General features: G+C 45.6%; 1 protein-coding gene across 1 annotated transcript in view; it reads right to left on the bottom strand.

Annotated features, from left to right (window-relative positions):
• Window positions 1–21,917, bottom strand: part of ATP13A1 (ATPase 13A1) — a 60,308-nt gene that overhangs the window by 5,813 nt on the left and 32,578 nt on the right. Inside the window, exons 12-24 of the mRNA XM_068274428.1 lie at window positions 21,221–21,341; window positions 20,946–21,103; window positions 17,524–17,699; window positions 15,947–16,057; window positions 15,177–15,302; window positions 14,973–15,084; window positions 10,269–10,468; window positions 8,791–8,887; window positions 8,151–8,323; window positions 6,146–6,260; window positions 5,120–5,316; window positions 3,966–4,108; window positions 1,311–1,422 (exon numbers count right to left, since the gene is read on the bottom strand). Of these exons, the coding sequence (XP_068130529.1) occupies window positions 1,311–1,422; window positions 3,966–4,108; window positions 5,120–5,316; window positions 6,146–6,260; window positions 8,151–8,323; window positions 8,791–8,887; window positions 10,269–10,468; window positions 14,973–15,084; window positions 15,177–15,302; window positions 15,947–16,057; window positions 17,524–17,699; window positions 20,946–21,103; window positions 21,221–21,341 (1,841 nt within the window). The remainder of the gene's footprint in view (window positions 1–1,310; window positions 1,423–3,965; window positions 4,109–5,119; window positions 5,317–6,145; window positions 6,261–8,150; window positions 8,324–8,790; window positions 8,888–10,268; window positions 10,469–14,972; window positions 15,085–15,176; window positions 15,303–15,946; window positions 16,058–17,523; window positions 17,700–20,945; window positions 21,104–21,220; window positions 21,342–21,917) is intronic.

The following is a 21,917-nucleotide window of genomic DNA, read 5'->3' as shown; positions in this document are numbered from 1 at the left end:
AACATTCTATAATATGTGCAGATTACACAACACTCTGCATTCAAAATGAGTCTTTCAGAGCAGTCTGCTAGAGGAGAGGTCATTAGTTCACAGAGGAAAAGTAAATAGTCCAGGAACAGTTGAGATAATAAAAGTCAGATAACAGCCCTCTCCACGACTAACTTGGTCGGAGAGCTTAATGGCTTGTTTGCATAGAGATAACAACTGGAGTTTCTCAACTCTTCCTGTACTGGAAACTATTACACTGATGTATCTGATCTTAAAGGTGGCCATACACTGGTCGATGTGCCATTAGATCGACCAGCTGACAGATCCCTATCTGATCGAATCTGATCAGATAGGGATCGTATGGCTGCCTTTACTGCAAACAGATTGTGAATCGATTTCAGCCTGAAACCGATCACAATCTGTTCAGCTGCTCCTGCCGCCTGTCCCCCCCCCCCCCGTATACATTACCTGAGGCTGGCTCCCGGGCGTCTTCTCCGCACTGCACCGCACCGCTGTTCTTGCTCCATCCCGGCGCTTCCTGTGTTACTCCGTGACCAGGAAGTTCAAATAGAGCGCCCTCTATTTCAACTTCCTGGTCACCGGAGTGACACAGGAAGTATAAGCGTACACTGGGACATGCGGAAATGCGGTGCAGCGAGGAGAAGAGGACCCCGGAGCCAGCTTCAGGTAATGTATACATGCTCGGATCGGGCCCGAATCGTACGCCGCAAGCGACGCGCTCCTACCGCCGGGCGATCGAGGGTAATTTCCCGCACGGCGCGATCGACGGTCCGATCCGATTTCGGGAGGGAATCGGATCGGCGGGTGCGTTTAGCGCAAGCGATTGGCAGCAGATCCGATCCCAGGATCGGATCTGCTGTCGAAACGGCCGTGAATCGAGCCAGTGTATGGCCTGCTTAATGTTTTATTTCTTAGCTGTGCTACACATACAAATCATAATATCATTTTTTTTCGCTTCAGTGTCTCTTTAAGAACGAACCTACAGTCTGTCTCGTTTGTTACGCAGGGACTACCTGCATGTAAAGTAAAGTATACCATGTTGTATTTTGCAGTGCAAGCTCTCCTTATTTTTCTTGCCTACGTCATTTAAAAAGTCTGAAGCAGGTAACTCGCTCTATTCACATTTGTTCCCAGGACTGAAAACCTAACAGGCGGCTTTCATTAACAATACAGTTCTATTTTGAAGGCCATTCATCGCCAATAATCTCTGAAATGGAGAAAATCGTGTTTGTTCAAAAGCAGAAAAGTCCTACTAAAGAAAAGCGGTTCACAGTGACTGTACAGGGCAATATCTGACTTACCTTATAATTGATGGCAAATGTGGCCATCTGCATAGCCATGGACATAATGTACACCGTGCTGTTCACTAAACTAGGCTCAAACTCCTTGTACAAATCCACAAACTCTTCCTTTCTGTAATATAAAGAGACGGATCAACAGTCAGAGATACCCCTCTCTAAACCTACATACAGGCTAAGTGTGACCCTAAACAGAAGATTGCTCAAGGTGGCAGTTTTAGAACAAGAGCTGTATAGATGTGATTCTTAAAGCAGACCTGAACTCCTCTCTGCTGTAAAAAGATAAACAGTTTAATAACATTTAAAGAAAAACATTTCTTTGCTACGGCTGATACAAATCCTAAAATAAATCTGCAGTGTGTCTACTTCCTGCGTTCATGAAAGCAGACATATTGTTAACATCCTGTGCTTTCAAATGAGCTTATCTGCTGTGGAAGTCAGCTGACATGGGAGAGATCAAATTCCAACTTGTGATTAGACACAGATGAGGGGAAATTAGACAGTCCGTTTTTCTTCTGTCCTGTGCAAGAGTTCAGGCCCACAAACTAGAGTGAGAAGAAGAAAGGCAAAGAGGCTTCTGAGGACAACCAATGCCAACACTTGCCGAGCTTTCATTACAAAAGGTAGCCACAATGTGTTAAATCCAAGAATGGTAGAAGACGAGGTGCACAGGACCACTGGCATGGGTCACTCCGGAGTGCTCAAAGCCCAAAATAGTTCCACCAAGTCAGATACTGTAGAGATAGGAGCGGCTGGGCACATCCAGTAAAAAAAAAAAAGACCTTTATTGAAAAACATTTAAAATCGGTGCATACAAACTAGGCAACAGTCAGCCAGAAGAGAGTGGGACAAGCATGTATCAGATCGTCAACAGCTGTTTCGCACTCTACATAGGAGCACTTCCTCAGGACAATGAGCCCCCCAAATAACACCCCTTAAATAAAATACTCACATAGAAGCAGCTGAAAGGAGGACGACGCCAAATGCAGCGCACCCACGATCGCCGCATTCACCGCATTCAATGCTTCCGGGACGCCAACTGCGCTCCATCTACCGGAAGATGCGGACCGGAAGTGATTAATCTCCCTGACTGGTCCAATAGAAAGCGAGCGCCATCTGCGCCATGCTGCGTAATACACTACATAGGAAGACCCCGCCCATACTAACCTGTGTGAAAACACTCCACGCCCTCCGCAGTGCTGGGATTAGCGCAGCAAATGTCACATGTCTGTTGCCTAGTTTGTATGCACCGATTTTAAATGTTTTTCAATAAAGGTCTTTTTTTACTGGATGTGCCCAGCCGCTCCTATCTCTACAGTATCAGCCACAATGTGTTAATCTGTAAGCAGCAGCGAGGAGAGTTGGTCAGAGCCAGGTGATCCTACTGGGGAGTGTCTACCCTTCCAAATTCCCATTATCTGAAGGTCCATTTCAAAAAACCTAACATTACAGTGGGAATTTCTCTGAAATGGCTGCAATAAGTATGGAACTTGTGAGAGTAATGTCATAGACCCCTATTCACACTTTACTAGCAATGATAAATCTGGGAGGGTGACCTATGGGTATTAAAGAACCCCCAGGACCCCCCTGCGCTCTAGCGCCATGATAGCGACACACAGCGTGTCGCCAGTAGGCTATTTACATGTGACTGTCAGCGCCGCTCCCCCGCCTCCTCTGTATCGGCGCTACCCGCCTACGGCCCTTCCCTCCTGCTGATTGGAGGAAAGGGACGCGGGCGGGTAGCGCCGATACAGAGGATGCGGGGAGCGGCGCTGACAGTCACATGTAAACAGCCTCGCTAGCACGGCGCTGGGGATAGCAGAGCGCAGGGGGGTCCTGGGGGCACACCATAGGGCAACAGAGGTTGGTGATAGTGTGCACAACCAGCCTCTGTGCCCCACTAACATCATTAAATCCCACCTCGGTTTCTCTTTAATAATAGTTTGTCTAGAACGAGTGGCAAAAGAGGACTGTGCTCCACATAGAGGAAATGATTACTAACATCTTTTAAAGCAGACCTAAAAACTCAGTGTCCTCTCTGCTCTAATATTTTACGCAACAGCATAATAGCCATTAAATAAAAAACATTTCTTTGTTATAACTGAAACAGCCCTAAAATATACATGCACTGTTCCTACTTCCTGATTCATGGAAGTAGACTTAATGTTAACATCCTGTACTTTCAAATGAGCTTATCTGCCTTTTCCACCGTGGCAGTCATGTGACGCAGGGGAGAGGTCAAATTACAATCACAATAAACTTGTGATTAGACACAAATGAGGGGGAATTAAACAGGCTAAACTCTCAAAATACATACAGGGTGAATTTGCTATATGTTTTCCTTCTGTCCTGCGCAAGAGTTCAGGTCCACTTTAACTTTCACTCTGGCTCATTACAGCAGAGTTCCCCAGCCCTATCCTCAAGGCCCACCAACCGTACATGTTTTGCAGAAAACCACACAGATGCACAGCTGAGGTAATTAGTGTCTCAGAGCTGATTAACTTCCTCTGTGGATTTCCACAAAACATGCACTGTTGGTGGGCCTTGAGGACAGGGTTGGGGAACACTGCGTTACAGAACAGAGCCATCACTGATTACCTAATTAGTTGTAACGACAGTTATCTCAGGGGCTTCCAGGCATACGGTAGGACTGCTCACCTGGCTTCTGTTCTCTCCATTGCTCCCCTGTATAAATAGATGAGGCTGAGGAAGTGCACAAAGAACTGGCAGAGCACAGTCAGGATGGTGTACAGGTTGAAGATGTTCGGCAGGGGGCGCTCTTTAGACAGGTATTTCAGAGGCTGCAATATGGAAGGAGAGAACAAAAAATAAGCTCTGGGAAACTGCCGCTGAACTTCCATTACTGACATATCTTCATGCGTGGCGTCACATCTCTACACAGAGTAAAGCAGCACAGGCCTATGGTCAGGCCACATGAAGATAGTAAATAAGCATTTATTAGAGAAAATCTGTCACTACGTTATGCTGCTTCAGATGTTAGCTCCCTAGATCAGGGATTTGCGTATACCAAATACCACCCTGGTAGCAGTGAGATTATTTCACGCACCTCCTGGAAGCCCTAATCATGTATAAATGGCTTCCAAGCTTTCCTTATTGCTTTTATAGCCCACTAAAAAAAAAATCCAAGAAGAAGCAGAGCAGGGCTGACAAGTTCAACACTGCCCTGCACGTCATGCCCAGAGCTGACAAGTTCAACACTGCCCTGCACGTCATGCCCAGAGCTGACAAGTTCAACACTGCCCTGCATGTCATGCCCAGAGCAGTTATTTTCCATAGTGTAATGCACCAGCAGCCTTCTCTGCTTTGCATCTCATCTCCCAGTAAGCCCCTCCCACCATATCCAGCTGAGCAGAGTTCCCCAATCATTAACACTAGATCGTGTGATCATTTTTTTTAAATCGTGTTAGTGGCAATTTTACCACAATTTTAATGTCAAGTCATTGGAAGCATTTAAAAAAAACAAAAACAAAAAAACAAAAACACCCGCAAAACACTCTCCATTGTGTCAGGGCCCACTGGCAGAAAAAGATGACTCTCCAATCTGCCAGTTTCTGTTGGACACTCTGATTTAATACGTATATATCTAACAATCACTCAACAAACCTTGGCAGAAACAATATCTGCAGTTAGTCCTTGCAATACACAAACATGATCAGAACGGACTGCATTTATTTTTCTTCCCCAAAAGCCGGAATTTATTTTTAGAGCAATTTGTTCAGCCCTAAATGTAACCGTATACGATGACTAGCTATTCCAAACAGTGAAATGAAGTGCAGAATCGGCAGACAGACCTTGGAGCGGGAGATGAAGAGGAAACAGCCAGCCAGCAGCAGCCCCTGCAGTGTAGCCTGGAAATCGCTGAACTTCACTCCCTCCAGATACAGGACGCTCTGCCCATAGGCCAGGATCAGAGCATTCAGAGCCAGGATTTTAAACATTTGCAGGGTTGTTACCAGTGTGCAGCGACCCTGCTTAACAACATGGCAGACTAAAAGCAGAAAGAAGAAACCATCATTGTCTGTATACCCATACACTCGTCAAACACTGCATCTTCTTCATCACACTAGATAGAACACTTAGAAAACCACGAGAATGAGAATTACACAATGGATTCTATACTAAAGACAAATATCTTTTTTTTTTAATAGCTCTTAACGTGCCAACACTGATGTTTCCTCCTCCCCATAAGGCATTACAGCTGTGATGGTGATATTCCTTGGACTTATTTTTGTGCCCTTGTTTACCTCTGGTGTAAATAAAGTAAGTTGTATGCTAATGCTGTAAAGTTATAACGGCCCGGCACATTGTTTTACTAATAAGACTCACCAGAGCCCCATTTGAGTTGGTATTCCACTGAATAGCTCACCCATGTGCAGAAGGCGGCCTTTTCTCCTCCTTCAGCGCTAGAGGTAGAGAAAAGGCCTTTTATGTGAGCGGGAGCTACACGTCTGAAAAAGGGATCTGGTGAGTCTTACACAGATGATTCCATTCATCTTGGTAAACACCAAAGCTTCAGGAGGAAAGTCTGGGAATAAACCCCAAAAGCCAATATTCCTCTTCGCTAAAGACGTGGCCAAGAACAGGTCTATGCAAATACCAAATTTACAGAAAGTCTGCATGTATAAAGCATCATGAGGGGCAAGGTCCATGTGCCGGAGCCCCGTTTTTGTAGTCATGCAATGCTGGGATTAATTATGGGCTACTTGTTAATCAGCTATAAAGGTTTTTTGGGTTTGTTTTTTGTTGCCAATTTTTCTTTTGGTCCCTTCACATCCAAATACAAGTTAGAATATGACTGGAAATGTATTAATACTCACTGCATTGTATGGAGGACAGCTTTGACGTGAATGGGGCGGCTATGCTAGCATCTCCCAGCTTGACCACCTGAACCTGGTCCTCCTCCAGATCTTTTAAGACCTGGCTTATCCTTTCCTGGAAATAACCACAAAAAAGACCTCATGCTTTAATGTCGTCTTATAGAAAATAAGTCATGAAAAACAAAGACCAACTATAACGAAGTAAAAACCAAACATCGGTCATTATAAGACAACTCCAAAACCTCAAAAAGCAGCTGAATATCAAAATAATCAGTAGTTTATGAGTTATGCTGAAACCTAAAGATAATGCACGTGAATGTAAAGTCAGCTGGGAGTCAGAGCATCCATATTGGTCAGAGAGGCTATTATGACTAAGGGCCAACAGGGAGGCCTGATAGGTGGAAGGTGATGCCTTCATGACTAGGCGCCCAACAGGGAGGCCTGATAGGTGGAAAGTGATGCCTTCATGACTAAGGGCCAATAGGGAGGCCTGATAGGTGGAAGGGGATGGGCCACAGTGAAATTTTAAAGTCAAAATGTGCATATTGATTAAGCATTCCATACCCCTGGAACAACTGTCCATTCTGATATGCAGTTTTCAGGGTGTGTAACCTTTAAATATGTATTTATGCAGGATACACTCACTTTGAACTGTCCAGGTTTTTGATGGATTAAATTGGCGTTAACTTCTTGCAGTTACCAAGTGTGAACAGGATTAGTGGTTAAGGAGAAAACTCAAGATCTTAAAGGAAACCAGAGCTGACGTAACCTAAGTTTTATACATACCTGGGGCTTCTTCCAGCCCCGTCCGCACGGATCACTCACACGCCGCTGTCCTCCACCTCCTCCTGCGCGTGACCAGGTCCCGTAACTTCCTCCAGTCGCAGCCAGTCTGACGCAAGTGAGGTGCGCCATTTACGTATCTCACTAGCAGTCACCAGAGAGATATGTAGAGGGTGCACTTCTCCTGCGCAGACTGGTCCCGACTGGAGGAGGTAACATGACCCGATACAGAAGACGGAAAAAACTGAGGACGGCAGTGTGGGAGAGATCCGTACGGATGGGGCTGGAGGAAGCCCTAGGTATGTATAACACTTTTAGGTTACGTCAGCTCTGGTACACTTTAACACACTTATGAGTCAGTCGGACTGGCCTAACTTGAACGTGCAACCGAACATCTGCAGGCAAATCTCCTGCAGGTGTCTATCACAACCAGTGGCTTCTCATTCTCCTGTACTCCAGACATGATGGCCCATATGCAATTCACTTTTTCTCTTAAGTTTTCTACTAGGTAATATTTTCATACCTTGTCAATGAAATGCTTTTTAACCAACTGCGTACCAGTAGTCTCTAGCCTCTTAAGGACCAGAGACTTCTGGGTTAAGTAACGGGGGCTCACCACTATCATGCCGAATGGACCAGTCTCTCTCGCCGTTCACACCGCTCTCCAATCACTGAAGTCCACTCACTCTATTGTTGGTATGACAGCAAAGGTCCGTGAGCAGATTTCATTGGCTCTTGTTCCTGTGATCCAATGCGATTGCCTCACAGTGATCACAAAGTCAGGAGCCAATTAAATTGGCTCTTGACCAGCTCACTAAGCTCTGCTGTCATACGAGTGAGCGGTGGGGTATCAGCAGGAGCGTGCGGCGAAGTAATTGATATCTACTCCATGCAAGGATAACAGGTCCCAAACAGGGCATAGATTTCAATTAGCCTGGTCCGGAAGCGGTTAAACCAGCAGCAGACAAGAACATACTCAAAATAATTTTGATAGAACTCATTCAACTACTTTTAGTACTTTTTCAATTGCAATGTCTTGAATAGATATTTTAAAGTGAAGATTAAAATGATTGCCTAGGCGAAATTGCAGGAGAAAAAGAACATTGAATAAGGGCTAATGTGTAAATGAGAACATATTTTGCAAGCACCTTGTATTCCATCAGACACTTTCAACAAGGAATGACTGCAGCCCACCTACAATGAGTGTGGACAGTGAACTCACCCTCTGTATAGCTTGCTGTTCCTCGCGCTGTAGCATGAGTCGGTTCTTAGCAGCTCGGGAAGTGGGCTTGACGGAGTTACTGGGAAACTGGGGGGTGGGTCTTCCATCACTCACCTCCCGCTTCTTCTTCTTCTCTGGCAAACGTTCTGGTGCGTTGGCAAGTAGGGCAACTCCTGAAATTGTGGGATGTCGTTTATTAACACAGTATTACTTTTAGGAGTATTAATATCATTACTAACATTATCTTACAAAGCTGGGCAAGGACTTAAAAAACATGGGTAAATGCACACACTACCATCTATCAATGTGCCACACACGAGAACTCGCTTATTTCTCTGCTCTTCAAGTTCATCTACAGAAGAACTTCCCTCATGTCCTGTCACAAAGCTGGCAGATCAATCTAACAGGGACAGTAAAATCTTTCCTATATAGTGAAGTATAGTAAATTACAAGCTCTTTCCAGTTTGTTTCATTACTGGCCAACGGAGCTCATATTATAAACATGGAGGTTCTGGAGAAGGATCTCTCCATTATTAGAGACACAGATGGCGTGAAAGTAAATACTACGTGCCTAGCACCAGAAATCTCCACTTTTCACCTCCGACGCTGGACCCTCCATGCAGCCAGAGGCTTCACTTACCCACATTTGCATGTTTTAGAGCTCCCACATCATTGGTCCCGTCTCCACACATCAATGTGATGTAGCCCAGCTCCTTCAGACTTGTAATCACAAACTCCTGGACACAGAGGACAGCAAGTGAGTAATCACAGGAAATATATTAATATGTTCAAAAGCAAGGATTCTCAACGCAAAAAAAAGCTGACTGTCGTCATAGTGGTGTAATAGCATTCGTAAGGAGCCTGACTACATTGCTAGACACATTCACAGACGTGTCTCTTATGCAGGTAAGTAAATGAATCAATCTTAAAGTGTACCCGGGGGGTGGGGGAAAAATATGTGCTTGTAGCTGCAACTGGGACCTGTTGGAGCCCGATGCATGGGCAGTCTACTCCGCATACACCCATGTATTGTGCTCCTGCAAGGCTGTGCACAGCAGCCGGGGCCAAGAGCTGCTCGGGAATGTGTGGTTCAACAAGAAGTAGAACTCACGACGCACCTCAAGGACATGCCCGGCCATAGGGCCCATAAGGAGATGGATGGCATACGGGCCCTGGAGATAGCACCAGAGTTCCAAACTGGGTGTACAGTGGCAAGAAGAGGCGGCCGGAAGCAAAAAGGGGCCTATAGATCATGAAGGTAAGTAAGTTTTAACACACTCTCCCCAATGTACTTTATTTTTATGCAGAACTTTTATTTAAAAACCATAATTTGATATTCTGTTCACAAGTGAAGTGAATCAAAACGCGCAATGTGTATATAAATCCATGCTAAGGGCACCAACACTGAGGGGAAGGATACGGATTACTGTAGAAATAGCCAGACGTGAAGTGTTGATTGGTCCCGCCCCACAAGACTGCACTACCACCACTCCTCCATATAGCCACACCCCCACACTGTACCAAATGTTCCTTATTAAGTCTTTATTCCCAAATGAAGACACAGAGGTGCTAGCAACACAATGATCGCCAGCAGCACAGGGATGACAGGCATTCCCAGATGCAGCCTTACTAGCTAATCATTCTATCCATCAGGGTACTAAATATTCTTGTATCAGTAGTGGAGGCTAATTCTTTACACCTGGTTTAGAATCATTTCTGTAACAATCAAGTATGCATTTTTTATACAGCAGAGTTACCCATTAACAACAGCACAGCAATTATTTATAGCAGTGTGCTGTGTAAAAACCTGCCCCTTGTTTTCCTCCCCCTCCTGCTTCTGTAGTTGGAGGACGACAGCCAGAAGTTATAGCGTACACTGGAAAGGGGGAGTAGGTTGTAATGCTGGCATCTTCCTATAGGGGGCATGTAAGTAAGAGCTCCCAGTTATTTTATGCTGCAGACTAGGAAATAACATGCAACACAGTCCAGTTATCCTTCAACATAGGCCCCAGTTGCCATTTTATTTTCTTTAGACAGGGTAGTAATCAGCTCACCAAAAACGTTACTAATGTTATTATACATATTATAAACGAACCCTGTAAATAAAGTCCATTGTACCTTTTGTTTTGGGGACACCCGAGCGAACACCTGGGTGTGTGGTATAAGTGCATTCAACAGATCCCCTCTGGCAGTCTGCAAGTAGGACAGGCCTTCCCCTGTCAGGCATAGGTAATACTTATTAGTGAAGGACTTCACAGAGTCTGGGAAAGCTGGCAAGGACACAGTGCCATCAATGGACTTCCAGATCCAGCTGGCATCTGAGGAGAGATCAAACATAAAAAGGCAGGTAAGACTTTACGTGAGGGCTCAAAAGATACAGGGAAAGTTAACAGGTTGTTGCAAAACTAATAGCATAATGCACTAAATTGCACCGCGTGTGTGTGTGTGGTGCACTTTAATGGAGAGGAGGCACTGTTCCTCTCCAAAAGCTGCCCCCTTCCGCATGCCCAGTAGCACAGACCCACTCAGGCTTTAGCGGAAAAGCCAAGCGTGACCGGGCCCATGCTACTGCTCAAGCCATCTGCACCTGTGCAGTAGCATGGACCCGACCGGGCTTGGCTATTTCTTTGGCTACTGTGCAGCCAAACAGCTGAAGCCCGAGTGGGCCGTGCTACTGTGCAGCCAAACAGCTGAAGCCCGAGTGGGTCCGTGCTACTGTGTAGCCACAATCAGCTGAAGCCCGAGTGGGTCCGTGCTACTGTGCAGCCAAACATAGCTGTAGCCCGAGTGGGTCCGTGCTACTGTGCAGCCAAACAGCTGAAGCCCGAGTGGGTCCGTGCTACTGTGCAGCCAAACAGCTGAAGCCCGAGTGGGTCCGTGCTACTGTGTAGCCACAATCAGCTGAAGCCCGAGTGGGTCCGTGCTACTGTGCAGCCAAACATAGCTGAAGCCCGAGTGGGTCCGTGCTACTGTGCAGCCACAATCAGCTGAAGCCCGAGTGGGTCCGTGCTACTGTGCAGCCAAACATAGCTGTAACCCGAGTGGGTCCGTGCTACTGTGCAGCCAAACAGCTGAAGCCCGAGTGGGTCCGTGCTACTGTGCAGCCAAACAGCTGAAGCCCGAGTGGGTCCGTGCAACTGTGCAGCCACAATCAGCTGAAGCCCGAGTGGGTCCGTGCTACTGTGCAGTCAAACATAGCTGTAGCCCGAGTGGGTCCGTGCTACTGTACAGCCAAACAGCTGAAGCCCGAGTGGGTCCGTGCTACTGTGCAGCCACAATCAGCTGAAGCCCGAGTGGGTCCGTGCTACTGTGCAGCCAAACAGCTGAAGCCCGAGTGGGTCCGTGCTACTGTGCAGCCACAATCAGCTGAAGCCCGAGTGGGTCCGTGCTACTGTGCAGCCAAACATAGCTGTAGCCCGAGTGGGTCCGTGCTACTGTGCAGCCAAACAGCTGAAGCCCGAGTGGGTCCGTGCTACTGTGCAGCCACAATCAGCTGAAGCCCGAGTGGGTCCGTGCTACTGTGCAGCCAAACAGCTGAAGCCCAAGTGGGTCCGTGCTACTGTGCAGCCAAACAGCTGAAGCCCAAGTGGGTCCGTGCTACTGTGCAGCCACAAACAGTTGAAGCCCGAGTGGGTCCGTGCTACTGTGCAGCCAAACAGCTGAAGCCCAAGTGGGTCCGTGCTACTGTGCAGCCACAAACAGCTGAAGCCCGAGTGGGTCCGTGCTACTGTGCAGCCAAACAGCTGAAGCCCAAGTGGGTCCATGCTACTATGCAGCCAAACAGCTGATGCCCGAGTGGGTCTGTGCTACTGTGCAGCCAAACAGCTGAAGCCCGAGTGGGTCCGTGCTACTGTGCAGCCAAACAGCTGAAGCCCAAGTGGGTCCATGCTACTGTGCAGCCAAACAGCTGATGCCCGAGTGGGTCTGTGCTAGTGTTGGGCGAACAGTGTTCGCCACTGTTCGGGTTCTGCAGAACATCACCCTGTTCGGGTGATGTTCGAGTTCGGCCGAACACCTCATGGTGTTCGGCCTTTTAAGTTCGGGTTCGCCCCGAACTTCTGTATGCCCCCGAACAGGGCCGAACAGGGCCCCTGTTCGGGCGAACAGGGCCCTGTTCGGCCGAACAGGCCGCAATACGGCCCCCCTATGGGGTCGCAGGCATAAGGGGGGAGCATGCCCCGATCGCGGGGGGGGGGGTCGGAAATTCCCCCCACCCCCTCCGCTAGCGCTCCCCCCTCTGCCCGCTTCCCCATTCAAAAGTTTCAAGAAGTACCTGTATAGCGGATGGCCTGGCAGTGGGCGGCACTGTGGAGTGAGGAGGAGGAGGAGTCCGGAGAGTGACGAGTTGAGGGAGGCCGGGCAGCGGGCGTGAGGTCAGAGAAAGGGCGGAAGTTCCGCCCTTTCGCTGACCTCACGCCCGCTGCCCGGCCTCCCTCAACTCGTCACTCTCCGGACTCCTCCTCCTCCTCACTCCACAGTGCCGCCCACTGCCAGGCCATCCGCTATACAGGTACTTCTTGAAACTTTTGAATGGGGAAGCGGGCAGAGGGGGGAGCGCTAGCGGAGGGGGTGGGGGGAATTTCCGCCCCCCCCCGCGATCGGGGCATGCTCCCCCCTTATGCCTGCGACCCCATAGGGCCCCCAAAATAGGGATGTTCGGGAAGTTCGGGGTTCGGCCCGAACATGCCGAACATCTCGGCCATGTTCGGCGAACTTTCCCGAACCCGAACATCCAGGTGTTCGCCCATCACTAGTCTGTGCTACTGTGCAGCCGCCGTGTCTTTTTTCAGGCATGGCTTGGTGAAGGATCCAGAGGCTTCCTGCTTCTGAGATAAGCATCTAATTTTTCATTCCCCAAAGCTTCCTAGCTTTGCTTTCAAGTGGTAATGTATGCCAGTACCTAGGTGTGCTTAAATTAAATCTGAGTACTAACTAATAATGTGTGTATTGTGTGTTTTATGGTGGCCATACATGGTACAATAAAAACGTTAGATTATCCTGTTTTTTCGATCTAAATGATCGAATCGAATGAAAGTTGAAAATTATTATTTTTTTTAGATCAAGAAATTCGAACGATTATCCCGTTTTTTTCGAGAAAAATTAGATCGGACATGCTGGAAAAATCTTTATATTCAATCTAACGGAATAATCGAACTAAATTATCTAATCGAAAAAAAATGAAAAGTTGTACCATGTATGGGCACCTTTAAACCCTTTTAATATACAGGCATGTCAACCCCCAGTATGTTCAATATAAGCAGTTCTACTCTTATATTGATTGTGAATGAGGTCTGAGTTAAACTGATTTTCTGCACTCTGTTATTGACAAGTTCAAATGCTAGAAATAGATGCAAACAAGGGACTGATGCTAAAGATAGCCATATACTTATTAATTTTACGGTTCGTTTCCTGGCAGATTCAATCACTCAAATCGAATCTGCCAGAAATCTTTGCCCCAACATGTCCAAATCGATCTTGGGTTTCTGGTGGGTTTGACTAAATATCAATCAAAACTATTGGATGGAATGGACCATTGCAGTAGATTGAGGTGCGGCAGTAATGGTGGTCGATCGAACTAACGCATTGGGCTGTTTGATGTAGTTCAACACTACAGTTCGATCAAATTTCAGATGAGTTCCTCCTGAAGATGGTGAGTTGTCCATATGCCACCCCTTCTCCAATGTTTGTGTGTATTTTTTAAAAACGTAGTGTATATTGGCAAGAATACATAGACTTTCACTACCCAGAAGTCTCATTTCAGACGCTCAGGACCTTTGAGCCAGTTTTCCAAAATGGAATCTGAAAAGTACTACCTGCAGACTAAGGCCTAGTGCACACCAAAAACCGCTAGCAGATCCACAAAATGCTAGCAGATTTTGAAACGCTTTTTCTTATTTTTCTGCAGCGTTTCAGCTAGCGTTTTGCGGTTTTGTGTAGCGGTTTTGGTATAGTAGATTTCATGTATTGTTACAGTAAAGCTGTTACTGAACAGCTACTGTAACAAAAAACGCCTGGCAAACCGCTCTGAAGTGCCGTTTTTCAGAGCGGTTTGCCTATACTTAACATTGAGGCAGAAACACATCCGCAATCCAAAATCTGCAGCAGCCCGGGAGTATGCGTTTCTGCAAAACGTCTCCCGCTCTGGTGTGCACCAGCCCATTGAAATACATTACCCTAGCGGATCCGCACCCGCAAGCAGATCGCAAACCGCAGCGGAAACGCTCCGGTGTGCACTAGGCCTAAGAGCCTGTTAACATTATGGGTGGTGCAGAGCAGTACATACAGAGATCTGCACCATTTGATCAACAACACAGCCTTATGATTTCCTTCCCTGACATTGCGCAATCTAGATGCATTTTAAGAAGGGTCGTTGGACTACTGCATTCATTTGTATGCACAGAACGAGATTGCGAGAGGTATGTGCATGTAGAAGCTGCAGGTCAGAGATCACTATGGGGGCCGACAGTGGGACCCTGGAGGAAAACAGAACTGTAGTGAGGGACCAGGGAGACTTCTAGGGGCTAGAAGCACCATGTGAGTAAAGCTTCATATGATTATTTTACCTCGTGTATCCTTTAAGCAATGGACATGCTAATAGTTGAAAACTGAAATGAAGTACCCTTTGCTATGCTCCAAATCCTTTTATGTGCACAGAGAGCCTCACAATCCTGGAACCACACAAACCAGAAGCCTGACGTGTCTAAGTTGGCTCCTACCTCATTTCTGTCAGATACAAACTTCATCCGCCAATAATGGTGTTCTCACTGGTTTTGCAAATGATTTGTAGGAGCCAAACTCAATGAGTGAGGGAGAGCCACTAACCTCTTGTGTCCAGTGGGGGCTGCAGGATCAGTGTGTCTTGTTTCTCAATAAAGCTGAGCTCCTGAGCCACGTGGCAGGCAGTGAGAGGATTGTCCCCAGTTATCATCACCACCTGGAAACATGAAGAGGCCAAGTAATAAAATGAGGGCGCTGATACTATTACACAGTATGTGGTGTAAGGAAATCTGACAAACTGTTTCTTACATGGTGGGATGCATTCTGGATCTCCTTGATAACGGCTTTAGAATCTGCTTTAAGTGGACAGGACACCACAATGAAGCCTGCAAACCTCAGGTCGCACTCCAGCGTCTCCCGCTTAATTTCACGGATCTAAAAGAGCAGATGGACACGAGCAAAAACATCACAATGAAGGATGTGATTTATATTTAAAAATTCCCCATAACATTGCATTAGCAAGAGCTTTTCAAATCACAAGTGCTTAGAAAAGCACTGCTAGTTGGTCCCAGGTCTTAATGTTTGAATTGCTAATATTTTATTACCGGGCTGGCTGTCAGACAGATGCCATTTGGCTGACAACGGGAAGTCTGTGAGCAGTTCCAACTCTTCCCCTTATTCCATTAGGAAGGAGTTGTGGCACTAGCAAAGTGTTTCCCTGAGGGCACAGAGCCAACACCAGATCATAGTCCATTGTCACTCTATGCAGATAGGAGGTTATTACTTTATGGTCAGCACTGCAATTACAGCTCGGTGATGTCCAATCACAAAAAGTCTTAACCTGTCACCAGCAGAGGGAGGAGGTGTGCAGGGTGAGGAGAATAACTGCTGACTCACCTGTAAGCTGCACATCCCCTAAAGGAATCCCTGGGGCAAGTGCATCATAAATAAAAAGCATGAGAGTAATGGCATAGCGCCCCAGTCTCCTTCACTCCCAATGGAGAGTCAGAGAGGGTGAACTGGAGTTTTATGAGCAAAGAACGTAGAACTTTCCAGAATGAAGAGAGCTCCGCACTTACCTGCTGGTGAGAGAGATGACCAAGCTCCTTATAGCCCAAGGCAAGAACTCTCGCTCCTTCCCGGGAGATCTCTGTGTGAACTTGGTTGTAGTAATCTGGGCAGTGTGAGAACTGAAAAGAACATTGGAAAAAATGTTTATTATTTCTATAGCCATAAAAAAAACATTTCACAAAAACCAAAAACATAAAAAAACAACAAACACTGAGGCCCTGTTCACAGTGCTCAGTTGTGTTGCAGAATAATTCTGCAACAATACTATGGGCCTGTTCACAGTAGTGCGCTCAAATGGATCGTTGCAAGCAGGCTTTCTAAGGCTGGATGCACACAGAGCGGGAAACCTTGCGCTTTTATGCATATGCGTTTGTATTGCATTTTCCATGCGTTTTTGTTTCAGCATATGCGGTTTTGGCATTTTGTGTGCGTTTTAACGCATTTGCGGTTCGCATATACAAAACGCATATGAGTTTTATGCAAATCACTAGGAAGACAACAGGATGCGGAAATAGATCAGAAAACATTTTTTTTTTTTAAAACGCACGAAAAACGAATACAAAACGCATTACATTGCGTCTCTATTGACTTTTATTATGTGCGTTTTTGAAAAATATGAAACAAAAACAGCGTTTTAAAAAACGCATATGTGGTTTTTGATGCATCCATTGACTAACATTGTACGCATACACACTGCGTTTTCCGCAACGGTAGCGGTTTTGCTAAGTGTTCCCAGCCTAAAGAGAAACCTTGACTAAGGCTGGCCACTAATGATCCAATCTTACCATTTCTATGTAATATAACGGAACTGCTTAAATTATCCATTCAATATATTTACACAGTTTACCCTTCTACTACATAGATTTGGTAAAATTGGATGAAAAAAAATTGCATCATTAGTGGCCACCATAAGGATTGAACTTCATCCCAATCAGTAACTGATACCCCCTTTCCCATAAGAAATGTTTTCCTTTTCACAAACTGACCACCAGGTGGCTCTGTATGGCTGATACTGTGGTGAAACCCCTCCCACAGTGTGATGTCAGGACCATGGTGCTGACACAGTGAGAGCCTTGTTTCATTGTGGGAAATTCCAACTGCCAAAAGAGCAAGCAGCATCTACTTCCAGTGACATCATCTTCCAGCAGTAAAAATGTCACCATATGATAAATGTCAGAATGTAAATCAGGGAGAGGAAAGATTTTACAATGAGCAAACACTGACTAAATCACTTATACACAATTATTGTAAAAATTAAGCACTTTTGTTCATTACATTATTTTCACTGGAGTTCTTCTTTAAAAAGTCTATGCCCAGTCTCCATTGCAGTTCACACTCATAACTTGTGCGTTATGCAACTGACCACTGTGAATCCAGCCTGAGGGTACATTTACACTATGCAGTGCGATTTGGGAACAATTGGCTGCCATATTTATTTCCTTTCAAACAATACAAGTTGCCTGGCATCCTGCTGATCTCTTTGGCTGCAGCGGTGTCTAAATTGACCGCTTGAAACAAGCATGTGGCTATTCCAGACAGATGTCAGCCCTGGAAGTAACTGAAGTGAGAACAAACATCTACCCACCATCTTTTGTAGTGTCTCAGGAGCTCCCTTCACGGTGGCCACACAGCACAGGTCGGTGGAGCCGGGACGCTCGTAGGACGCCAATACAGACATGCGTTTGAGAGCGCTGGCAAAATGGAACCTTTGGTGGATTTTCAGGCCCTGAGTTTTAATACTTCGAGGGAACACCTTCTCATCTGATGACAAACAGATAGGTATAAATTGATGAATGCCAGAAACACATCCGAATAGGACAATTCAGAGAACAAGACAGGAGTGAAGTGATTGGACGGACACACACTCTTTATCAATGATATAATGTATTCCTGTGGCTCATTCTAGGAAACGGACTATTCCATACAATAAAACTACTCTGTGCGCCTTCAGTCTGTGCCATGTTCCCAAAGACTAATCAGAAGATTCTCCCAGCATACAAAGCTCCATAGACCCGGGAAGTGAAAGCCATGAAGCAAATGAAAAATCACTAGCAGATGTGTAACTGTCGGGCATAAAATAAAAAAATCAATTATTTTTATCTGGTAACCAAGTAATAAGGATGCTAACCAGGCAATTCAAAAGTTAAAATCACTATTACTTTTCTTGTTAATAAATGATCATTCCCCAGTTTACCGGATTCTTATTTGGTACACACAAAATTTGGTACACAAAAAGGAAGTTGCAGGGCATGCTGGGGGGTCCTTTTTTGCTTCTCTACTTTCCCCTCAGACTTAAAGGAATACTGTAGGGGGTCGGGGGAAAATGAGTTGAAGTTACCCGGGGCTTCTAATGGTCCCCCGCAGACATCCTATGCCCGCGCAGCCACTCACCGATGCTCCGGCCCCGCCTCCGGTTCACTTCTGGAATTTCAGACTTTAAAGTCTGAAAACCACTGCACCTGCGTTGACGTGTCCTCGATGCCGCTGATGTCACCAGGAGTGTACTGCACAGGTCCAGTATGGTCTGTGTCTGTGCAGTACGCTCCTGGTGACATCAGCGGGATCGAGGACATGGCAACGCAGGCGCAGTGGTTTTCAGACTTTAAAGTCTAAAATTATAGAAGTGAACCGGAGGCGGGGCCGGAGCATCTGTGAGTGGCTGCACGGGCACAGGATGTCTGCTGGGGACAGTTAGAAGTACCGGGTAAGTTCAACTCATTTTCCCCCGACCCCCCTACAGTATCCCTTTAACTAATGCAGCCTGATTGGCTGAAGCCTCTTTCCCTCCTGTTTTCCCCTCCCACACCTCTGTTCCTCTCTGATTGGCCAATATTTCTCATGCGGAGACAATGCACTTTCTATAGTGAAGGGTGGGCAACTCAGGCAGAGCAGACTAAGGGAGGAAATTACATCGGAATTGGCTTCAAAATGGCCACAGTGGGAAATGCTAAGAAGAATTTTCTTTTTTTTTTTTTTACTGTAAAGAAATCACTAAAATCAAAACGTGGACAGTGCAATACATATGTTATGTAAGTAGAGCAAGTATTAATCTGCTTATATAGTTTTTTTTTTTTCGGCGATAGTATGGCTGACAGTTCCTCTTTAAAGAACCAGTAAGGGGTCAAACTAACCCTTCACCATTTCATTAAATGGATTTTTCTGCCCTTAGCTGGGTGAACGGATTAAAGTGTACCTGAACTCTTCCACCGGACAAAAATAAAACATAGATGCACCCTGTATGTATTTAGAGAGTTTAGCCTGTCTGTCTAATTACCCCTAGTCTGTGACTAAGCAAAAGTTGTAATTTGATATTTCCCCTGTGTCATCTGACTGCCATGGCAGAGAGCTTATTGGTAAACACAGGATGTCAATAATCTGTCTGCTTTCATAAAAGCGTGAAGAAGACACACTGCAGTTTTATTGCAGAATTTGTATCAGCTGTAACAAAGAAATGTTTTTCTTTAAATATTATTATAATGTTGCTTCACTTTTAGAGCAGAGATGAATTCTGAGTTCAGAAACCTCTTTAATGCAAATCTAATTTGCCAGGGATAGTCTATTTTCACAACAACTACCATCTTCAGATGCACATCAGTCTACTGAAGAAGATTAAAAGAAAAAAAAAAACCCGTGCATCTACTCAGGACACAGCTATTTCCAAGACCAGATAATTAGCCAGTGTTGGTCTTTATTTATAACTGCTATGATCTATACCAGTGATGGGTAACCTTGGCACTCCAACTGTGACAAAACTATAAATCCCATCATGCCTCTGCCTCTCCACGTTATGCTTAGAGCTGTTAGAGTATTGCAATGCCTTCTGAGACTTGTAGTTCCACCACAGCTGGAGTGCCAAGGTTCGCCATCACTGATCTGTACTGTATGCAATGAGATGGGCATTGAAGAGGACAGGATGGATGTAACTATGCTCTGACTTTTAGGAAATGAACATGTGTACATGCAATTCAGAAGGCTCTAGGGATGCGCAAGGATAAGCATGTTGTGTGGGAGCCATGCAATAGTACTCTTACACAGTCGACTCCTTAAAGAATATGGATAATTCAACATCTTATCACAGGGTTCATTTAACAAATCATAGGTTTTTCCTCTTGTACTATCTTTTGCACACACATACCAGTAAGTCTCCATGATGTGCATATGGAGGAGCAAGGTGGAACATATGTCCCTGGGCGTAGCACTGGAAGAGCGCTCAGCACAGCTGCTGCACCCACGTATGTGTGAGAGGTGGCTCGCTGGCTAATAAAAAAAAGTGCCCCTGCTTCTTTCTCCCTCTGCAGAAGAGTTAAAAGTAGCAGAAAAAGTGGGGCACATCTGGATATATAAAGGGGGGGGGCACATTTGGCTATCTAAACAGGTGGAAGGGGGTCACATATTGCTATCTATGGGGGGAGGGACACATCTGGCTATCTGAACAGCATTTGCACATTTGACTCCATCCATAACCACATTCTGATGCGTGGTCATGCCCATTTTGTTCAAGGGTGGGGGGGTTCGCAAAAACAATAAAGAAGCTTTAGATGCTAGTCTAGTTTAGGGAACTCAGCATCAGCAGTAATCCTCATAGGGAACAGTTCTCCAATCACAGTACCCTCTACAGCACAAAGCGTTGTAATTGGCCAAATAGTGTGACCATAGCTTACTACAACCTATCTGAAATATAACAGTTGGAGAGGGTGCTGTCCACCCAATCATGTTAGCGGAATTTCCCTATGAGGTTTCTTCTTGGGTCCCCTAAAGTAGCACCAAAGTTTAAACAGTCTGTTGAGATTAAGATTTCTCTTTACTGGGTGTTACAATTTCAGCTTTCTTTCTTCTGTTGGTGACAATATCATATGGACAGCAAGAATGGAGTAGGAGATTATGTCTTTCTTTTACAGAAGCAGAAATCAATCTGATTTTCTTATTTATTCCCTGCATTTCTAAAGGGTTAATATAGAAGCCTGCATCCCTATGGTAAAGCTCGATAACACACACCCCCCTACCTACCTTTGGTAAGGGCCCAGTCCACAGCCGTAAGCATGGCTTTTTCTAGTGGATCTCCGACCAACGTCCCATCATCCATCTGCACCAGAGAGTGACATGTGGCCACCACTCTGTGAGTGTCAATGGGAATCTCAGAGATGGGTGTGACATCCTTGCCATCTCTTCAGGAAGAAATAAATGTAGAATATCATAATTATAAAGGCTGGAGGTAACAAAGCTGCAGACAGAACTGACTGATGTGTTACGTTTCACATGGTTTATAAATGAAAATAACTTACTTGAGGCCGGCCACACCCCGCACCACCAGGCTGTCGCTGGTTAACGTACCGGTCTTGTCAAAGCAACAAATCTCTACCTTCCCAGCAAAGGGGATTCTGAACGGCTCAGTACAGTAAACATCTGCAACAGCAATTCATCATGTCAGCTACACCACTTCTACAGTGTCTGCACTAGGACTACTATTCATGGTGAAAAAAAAATACATCAGCAACTTAAATTATCTGATCTGTTGCCTATAAGGCTAATGCTGGGAATACACGTTTCGTTTTTGCCTTAGTTTTAGCCTTCGATTCGTTTGGTAAACGAATCGAGTGTTGAAAACGTATGTGAAAATAGTCATAATCTCATTATAGTTTCGATTAATAGACCCCAAAAACGAACGACTAGTGATCGAACATGTTTGATATTATCTCTCTTTATCCATCTAATCGAGCCATTGGTAGGCTTGATGGCTGTTCAGATCGATTATATATTCGTTTATGCCGTCCGTCCCTGTACTACGTTTCGTTTCTTTGCAGCCTTCGATCATTGGAAAAACAAAACCATCAGAATCGAAAAAAAAAAACACGAAACCGTGGGTGGTGATATTAATCGTACGATCGATTATTTTGGGATCGAAAAGGACAAAAGGCTCAATCGAAACGAAGGTTTAAACGAAGGCAAAAACGAAACGTGTATTCCCAGCATAAAAACACC

The sequence above is a fragment of the Hyperolius riggenbachi genome, chromosome 3 (genome assembly GCF_040937935.1).
Source record: "Hyperolius riggenbachi isolate aHypRig1 chromosome 3, aHypRig1.pri, whole genome shotgun sequence".
Classification (NCBI taxonomy): domain Eukaryota; kingdom Metazoa; phylum Chordata; class Amphibia; order Anura; family Hyperoliidae; genus Hyperolius; species Hyperolius riggenbachi.
This window is presented reverse-complemented; position numbering and strand designations above follow the sequence as displayed.